Source organism: Cibotium barometz, chromosome 38 (assembly GCF_041138505.1).
Source record: "Cibotium barometz isolate CiBa-2024 chromosome 38, ASM4113850v1, whole genome shotgun sequence".
In the NCBI taxonomy this organism is placed as follows: domain Eukaryota; kingdom Viridiplantae; phylum Streptophyta; class Polypodiopsida; order Cyatheales; family Cibotiaceae; genus Cibotium; species Cibotium barometz.
The window spans coordinates 15,407,291-15,415,721 of record NC_141083.1 but is presented as its reverse complement, the minus strand read 5'-3'; the positions used below and the strand labels follow the sequence as shown (position 1 = coordinate 15,415,721).

General features: G+C 44.1%; 1 protein-coding gene across 1 annotated transcript; it reads left to right on the top strand.

The window, feature by feature from the left end:
- Positions 1–923: 923 nt before the first annotated feature.
- Positions 924–2,952, top strand: LOC147616384 (uncharacterized). Its single transcript, XM_086777452.1, has 2 exons — positions 924–1,206; positions 1,287–2,952. The coding sequence occupies exon 2, from the start codon at positions 1,380–1,382 to the stop codon at positions 2,715–2,717; it is 1,338 nt and encodes a 445-aa protein (XP_086633578.1). The 5' UTR covers positions 924–1,206; positions 1,287–1,379; the 3' UTR covers positions 2,718–2,952.
- The last annotated feature ends 5,479 nt before the right edge of the window (positions 2,953–8,431 follow it).

The following is an 8,431-nucleotide window of genomic DNA, read 5'->3' as shown; positions in this document are numbered from 1 at the left end:
ACAATATGACATTGCTTAACACATAGTGGAGTGCTTGTGAAAGAAGTAAGGGATGTCATGAAGGGTTAGGAGGCATCCTTTGCTTTCTTAAAGATAGCTAGTGGGGGGAGACAGAAAGTAGTTTGATATAATTTTTACTTTGTATTGAAGCACTAAAGAAAATGTATGATACCACATGTTCACACTTTTTAAGATTGCCTATAAACATTGCAAACACTATATGAGGCTACAATTTAAGATTGTATCGAAGTACTAAAGAAAATGTAGGATACCACATGTTCACACTTTTTAAGATTGCCTATAAACAGTGCATGAAGCTACAATTTACCAACTTTCTTATATCGTTTGAGTACTCAATTTGCAATCTCCATTATATATGTATGTATACTTACGTGAGACTAATCAAAGTTTTTGATGAATATTTTTATTGCCCTTTACATTGGGAGATTTTTCAAAGGTGAGGTTGGTGGGATTGAAGTCCAATTATGGGGAGGTCTCTCAATCATTGAACCAAAGGATGAAGGAGATGCTATCTCAAGGGCTAAGAGTTGGATGTGAGGGCCATGGCTTTCTAAGAGGTGTGGAATGAAAGACTTGGAAGTGAGGAAGTTGTAGGGCTATATCATAACTTAATGTTTACAAAACTCCATATTAAACGAGCGTTCTCACAAAATAAGAGAGAGACACGCACGCACAAGCATGCTCCATTTCTTATTGCGACACACACATGGGCATGTACATACAGACAGGTGAGGGTCTTGCTACTAAAAGGAGGTGGAATGAAAGACTTTCAAGTTAGGAAGTTGTCTTAAGGGCTATATCATAGCTTAACAGTTGCAGAACTCCATATTAAATGGGAGAGACGCGTCCACAAGCATGCTCCATTTCTTATTGCCACACATGTATGTATGTACTATGTACATGGGCATGTACATACATACATGTGCCACACACACGCTAGCACGTGCACTTATGCTCCTTGAACTTATCATGTCATGCAGGGAATTGTACTCTTTATGTTAAATTATAAACTTTGCTTCATTTTCCATGTGCATAATACTGCTCGCGGGATTTTCCTTCCGCAGACAGCACAAACCTCGATTAGGGTTCTGGATTTGCAGATTTCCGGCCGCCTCTCCTCCTCACCGGTCCATGGAGTTGCAGCTTTCTCTGCACAACAAGCCTGGATAGAGCTTCTTTGGCTAGGTCAGCGCCATTGTTTCTGTAAGAATTTGTTTTGCTTTGTTTCGATTCATCATCTCTCAGAAGAGAGTGGGAATCTTCAGTGGCAAGGGGAAGCTCCGGCTGTGGCAAACAAAGATATGCTTGTGGTCGACTGCTGACCAGCCTTCCAAGGACAAGATTGGAAAGTTTTTGTAATGTGGAATACAAACGCTTGGAGAGAATCGGATCAAGACTCCATAGTCGAGAAGCCGGAAACGGCAGGCTCTTCTGAGGCCCTTGGAAACCATCTTGGTGCAAAACGACGGAGGCGTCCCAGTGTCCGGCTAGGGGAGATCGGCGATCAACCTGCAGCCTTCATGGCAGAGAAAAGGAAGAAGCGAATGGGTGTACTTGCACCTTTTCAGATCAATCATTCCAGGCTAGGGGGCATCACTGGCAATTTGGAAGGGAATGAAACCCTAGAATCTTCTGCAGCAAACAGCTTCAAAGCAGGTAAAGTCCTGAAAACCCGGCCCTTGGTTCATGTGAACAATGGCCGCCTCCATGAACATATTTCCAGTGATGATGGTGTTGATGCTGCACAGCAGCCTTTTAGGCCTGCTGATCTTGCTCCCCCTTGCTGCGTTATACCTGTGGAGAGCTGGTCAGAGCTGCATCCGGCCTCTCAAGGTAAGACCAGTGGTAAGAATCTGCAGCAGTTTCCACCAAAAATTGCTAGCAAGAAAGGTCGAAATGGGAACCGAAAGCGTGGAGGGCCTAAGGCTGCTGCTTCTGTCAAGAAACTAGCTTCTGCAGCTCAATCAGGTGATGCTGAGGACAAGGAGAAAGTGTCTGGCATGGAGGCTGCCAAAGACATGCATTCTGATGAAGAGAATGATGCTCACACGCCTGAAGGCTTCAGAGATTGTGACCTTGAAACATCAGATTATTATAATGATGCAAAAGCAGTGAGCAATTCACAGGAGAGTGGACCTTCAGGAGGAGGTGGCATGGCGCCCTTGCAGTCTCATCAAGAGTATCAATCTCGACAGTTTGCTGGCGAATCCTTGTCGAGAGGAGAACAGGAAATCTTGGAAAGAAGTAAAGATAAGGGAGTAAGTGCTAATAATTGGATTGGAACTGTAAGCAGAAGGCAGGCCTTTGAGCTGAGTTCTGATGTAGGGGTCAAGTTTTTGGCAGAGGCAAGCAGGTCACTGCATGATAGTAAAGCTAAGCCCATATTAGAGGCAAATGGGAATGGGGATAGCAGGGAACCTACTAGTGATAATGCTGAGCAACACTTAGTAAGACGGCAATCTCCCTTTTTGAATGGAGTAAGGGGATGGCTTCAGGATCTTGGCTTAGGTAAATATGCACAACATTTTGAGGCTCACGAGGTTGATCCAGAAGTTTTACCGTTGTTGACCCTTGATGATCTGAAAGAGATGGGGATCACTGCAGTTGGTTCTCGCAGAAAAATGTTTTATGCTATTCAACAGCTTGGGAGGGGCCTGTTGGCAAAGGCAGATCAACCAGCAGTGATTGGCCTGTAGCTCAAAAGGCTACTGTAAATGATGATCTGAAAGAGATGGGGATCACTGCAGTTGGTTCTCGCAGAAAAATGTTTTATGCTATTCAACAGCTTGGGAGGGGCCTGTTGGCAAAGGCAGATTAACCAGCAGTGATTGGCCTGTAGCTCAAAAGGCTACTGTAAATGCGGAGTTGTAATTTGCACCTGATGGTCTGCAAGACCTTTCACGAAAGCTTATAATCTCAATCTCTTGTCTAGCATTCGATAGCTTATTATTCTTTGATTTGCCTCTTTTAGTTTATTTAAGATTGCCAAGAATTTGTTCAAATCGTTCATCATTGCTAGGTCCGTTCCATAATTAAATTCAGCTATTGTTAGAATGTGTTTGCATGTTTTTATTCTATACTGTTTGTGCTTGGAAGATATTAAGGGTTGCATCAGACTGTTGCTGCTTCTTAGGGCCTTTACAGTGTACATGTACAAAAAGGATGGGCAGTGGAACCATCTGATGGATGGGTAGTGTTGACTGTCCAAGCCCACTCTTGGCTGTCCACCTTTCCTGTCCAAAAAGGATGGGCAATGCAATGGAACCACCTGATGGTGGACGGGCTTTGTTGCCTGTCCAAGCCCACCATTCCCTGCCCAATTTCAGATTTTGACAAAAAATGGATGGGTGGGTATATGTGTAAACCCCATAGTGCTAGTGTTAATAGTGGCTTTTTCTGGCAGTGTCTAGGTGTCCTCTCCAGGAATATAAACCAAGTTGTCCGATGTCTATATATGATTGTTGAAGTGGACCTATCTTCTTGCATGCATCTGTGCATACCTTGTGTATTCATGTCATAGCCCATTATAGTGTTTGGTCAATTCCACAAAATTTAGAGTTAAATTCTATCAAAGATTTTAGAGGGTCACCTGTCTGTTTGATTGTGCTGATATGTACTGGTTGTCAAAGTAGCCATACCCTTTTGTTATTGTATATTTTTATGCCATATTAGTGGATATGCAGATTTCTCTTGAAGTCTTCGTCCAAGTGTGGCCAGCTGAGACAGAGTGGCAGACCTCTGGCCGCGTGACGGCAGAGCATGAGACCGGGGGGGGGGGGGTGTGGGGACAGTTCTTCTGTCACAGATCCCAAGGTAATGGTTCCTATGTGAACCATTACTCCTACGCAACCATTACTTGCATTTATCATAGGATATCCCAGCTGGGCAGCCAGAGGCAACTGATTAAGCAAGCCAGGCAGCCACTGCCATCTCCTCCAAGGGGTCCCACAGTCCCCCCTCTTCCCTGGCAGATGGCTCCCCGGTGGGGGATGTCCCTTCCTAAGCCCCTGTTGATACTTCTTCTGCTGACTCGGTTTCTCATAGCCCTTGGTGGCGGCGCCTAACCTGGTACAACCCATTAGGGCAGTGATTGATTCAGCATTCTCTGATTCCGTGGAGAGGAATATAGCCTCCTCTGGTATCAGCTCTCTTTCTGGAGTCTCCCGGTGCCCCCCCCCTCAGATTATGGTGCACCCAGTGGATTATGGAGCTTTCAGGTGTCTCCTGAGTTGAGACAAGTGACTTCATCGAGGTGGCAGCCCCTCTTCGTGTATGTGTGGTCATGCATCACTCCTGACCCACTGAGCATGATGTTGTGTCTGCCATTTTCTCCTTCCCACCAAGTGTAGTGGGATAGCTTGTCGGTGGCTACCACTATTCGAGATCAGGTCATCAGCTTCTCTCAATCCGTTGGTGGCCTTAGCCTTATGATTCCATCCGCCAGGTCTGGCCAGCAAAGTAACTGGAGCTTGATTGTTCTAGCTACAGGGATCCCGACAGATCATTCGATGTAGTGGTGTAGGTGGCCCACCTCTTCGTCTTCTTCCACATCAGTCTTTCATCAGAGCAGGGTAATTTCAGGTATGATCACTTTGAGGATGATCATCCTGCACTTACCTGATTGGTCTTGAAGGTGTGCATCTGCTCCCACTTGGAGTGTCTCCTTGTTAGGATGAATTTCCAATACTCCCCTTCCAAACCATCTCTGAAAGCCTCGCAAGCAGACATGATGGGTTTCTCACTGCCGGTTTGGTGCCTTTTGTGTACTACCCCTTCCAAGCCCCTCTTCTGCTCGTGAGGGCAGTGGTGTTTTTGAGTTCATATATATGAAGGGATTCCAGTCTTGAATGACATCTCACCTCTGATTAATCTGAGTTTCAAGATTGAAAATTGGTCAAGGTGCTCTAGGGAAAAAGCATAGCGATTGGCTCTGTAGAGAATTTGAAACCTTTATTGCCGTGTATGCAGTTTTACAAGATCTGAAAACAATCAACTTCCCCCTTTTCCAGTTCAGTGGGCTAGGTAGTGAACATGGTTAGCTTATGTCTTCACCAGTGGGTCTGGAAGTTGATCCGTGGTCAAGTAATGGATTAGGTGGCTGGCTTAGTGATGTAACATAGGGGTTGATGCAGCCAGTCAAAATCAGAAAATTCAGCGGTAAGAGCTTCTACAAATTTTCTTCACCTACTCTACATCTGCATGTTTGACCATTGAGGTTTTCTATGACTCGCCCTAGCACACACATTGTGTTGGATGCCAATGGAGCATATTTGCTTGTGACAAGACGCGGGGGATTGGGGAGTGGCAACAACGAAAGTTGTGGAGTCAACCTTGACTTCGACAAAACATGTTTGTAAAATGTTTTTATTGCATGGATGTCATTGGAAATCTAGCATGTGAAGCTCATGAAGCTTGTATCTTGAGAAGTCCTTGATAATACAATCATATTACAAGGGGGGTCAGCCCTTTCCCACCCTATTGCAGTGTCATTTAAATTTCAACATCTATCTCATTTGGTTTTGTGCCATTTCATCTTGTTTAGTAGTATTACTAGTTTAATTGTGTATCAAGATTGTGCTAGTCTTGTTTCCTAGCATTTGATTCCTAACAATGCAACTGGCAATGATGTCCATATGCTAGGTGTTTTGCTTGTTGCCACAGGGAGTGCCAAAGTCATATAGTCTTGTTTTCTAGCATTTATTGCATGAACAATGGACTTTGTTGTCGGTTCCACTTTCGGAAATTACATGCTTCTCCCTTTGACATGGGTCTAGGTGTCACTTTCTCTAGTAAGGACTCATTTATGAGGAGAAGTTAGAATGAACAGCTCAGAAGCTGAAGAGTGTGACACACCTCACCTATAGTACAAGTCGGCCAGCCTTGGGCAGAGGTCAGCCAGCTAGCCAGCAATTCCATGTGACAGGTTGCCTCACATGTCGCAAGTTGGGTAGCAGGCCCATAACAGTAAAACAGGCCCATAATAGTAAAACATGTCGCAAGTTGAGTAGCAGGCCCATAACAGTAAAACAGCCAACCAGCATTGGTGTGTGCTATATGTATGTGCATAGCAAAACCGTGAGCCTAGTGAACGTGTATATTTACCCGTGTGCGTTAACTGCGTGGATAGGGTAGAGTCCCTAGGTTCTAGCATTACATAAGTCTAGGTTTGTGAAAAGTCACTATTTGGGTTCTTTTTGATATATAGGTGTCCGCTATATCCCATCCACCCTTCCTCTCGGGAGCAATCCCATTCTCTGAGTGAGTTGAAAATTAGAGCCAAATTTGGCAATAAACCCCAAAAAATTGGTATTTTTAAGACTATATTTCACAACGCAAATGCAATTAGAAAACAGTGCTTCACTTTTCCCCACTCCTACGAGCATAAGACATACGCACTTACATAATACCTCTCCATTAACAAGCCGAAAGACACCAAAATTCCATGAACCACCAACACACAAAATCGATCTATCTCACAGTGCATTTATAATTGACCTTTCTTACATAACCACAACTACATTGGAAGATCCCAAATTTGCCTGAACCACCAGCACCCAAAACCAGTCCATAATAAAGGCAGAGAAAACATTAAAACTGAACCACACAAAACAGTAACGATCCCATGTCCTGCAGACCCCAAAAAGACATAAACATCTAATGAAACATAACCACATTCAGCTGCGCTCTTTCAGCTACGCTCTTTCAAGGTGCGGTCGTCGCATGCCTCCAAGTGCTTGAAACAACTCAATTTTTGTTAGAGTTGTCTGTGAATAAACTCATGAGTAGTCACATCCAAACCAAGGACATGCAAGTAAACAAAGTATATGTGCTTGCACGGAATGTATGTAGAGCGCTTGCTCTCTCTTTCTGAAAATCTTCACATGTGCATCTTGGAAAGTAGTTGATCATAACGTAGTAGTTCACTCCCAACGCTCTAGATCCATCAGTGCTTACGTAGAAGATATGAGACTCGTTGCATACTGCTATGGCCTCACGGATTACCTGTCCATCCAAGTTCCGACCCTTAGCAACGTTCTCATTAATTCTTTGTCAACCTTGTCCTCCATCTCACAATTTTCCCGTCAGACGAAAAGCACTAGACACCGCACCATTTACAAATGTATCATTCCGTGTGCTTTGTGGAACAACAATCCTTTTTTGCAAGACGAATCCATTTCTTTCAAGCATTTGCATCTCATGACAATCCAAATTGGTACCTTCCTCCAGAGGCCAAATCTCGGGCGCCGATCCTAGTGCGCCTATCACACGATCCTCGTTAACAGCCCAAGAGTGTGTTGGAGACGAATTGGAGAACCACACATACCCCCCAACAACTCCACCGGGATACTTTCTGCGACCCCAAAAACATGGAGCCGGCCCTTCATTGTTTCTGTCCAACCCCACATCAATAATTGAGAGCCACATCTGACATTATGTCCTGGCAATTGCCCAAAACAAGTTACTTTGCTACCAGGAGTAGTTATGCGAATTGACCACATTGTTTTGGGCATTTTAGTCTCCACACATGTACTTGTCTGCACACTCTCTGTATTCTACGTGCTACCTTGAGGACGGTCTATTATCATAGTCACATACTTTGGTCGATGACTGTCTTCATCCAAGATCTTGCTTGCATCTGCACACATTGGACACTTTTGGCGTACACTTTGCTGACCTCTCTTGCCATGTTGCATCTCAAGAGAGTCAATACCCATCCCCTACATAGTTGTGTGAGCCAAATCAATGAGTCTTTTTCCAAAAGTAGTCATAAATCTGTTAGCCATGTCCTCCATTTTTGGGCATGTGCCAGAGTGTACACCTTTCAAGTAAGCATTATACTTCACACTTTGCAAAACAACCAATGCCATGTCTGCATCTGTGGCCTCAAACAAGCTAATCCAACTTTTATAACCTACAGATGCTCTCATACTCGCATGCTTCGTCTCAGCAAGGTTTGTCCTTGGAACAAAAACATCGGAGTCCTCCTGAGTAACAAACCAAGAGCCCAAGTGAAAAGCCCTAATATCCCACCAAGCTAGCCATGTCTCCAATGCAGGAATCTCTCCCTGCACAGCATGGCCTGAAAACCAAAACTTTCGAATCTCATTTTTACAAGCATCAGCGGCTATCTCTAAAGGTGTATTTTTTCATTTTCTACACATAGAGACTTGTGTTCCACAATGAAAGATGGCTGAATACACTTACGCGAGTGCCGCACTATACTTGGCTCCCAATGAAAAATACAACTTCTCTCTTTCTCAGGCAATATTTTGTTTGCCCCTCCAAAATAAATAGTACGAATAGCGATCCAATTAGCATTTGCTTCATCTCCCATGAATCCACGGAGCTCAAGTTTATCAAAGCCGTTTTGTTGAACCACTCTATTCAACATTTTTCAAAATTCTATTTG

Coding starts and splice junctions, on each gene's coding strand:
- LOC147616384 (XM_086777452.1), top strand. CDS start 1,380: ATGTGGAATACAAACGCTTGGAGAGAATCGGATCAAGACTCCATAGTC.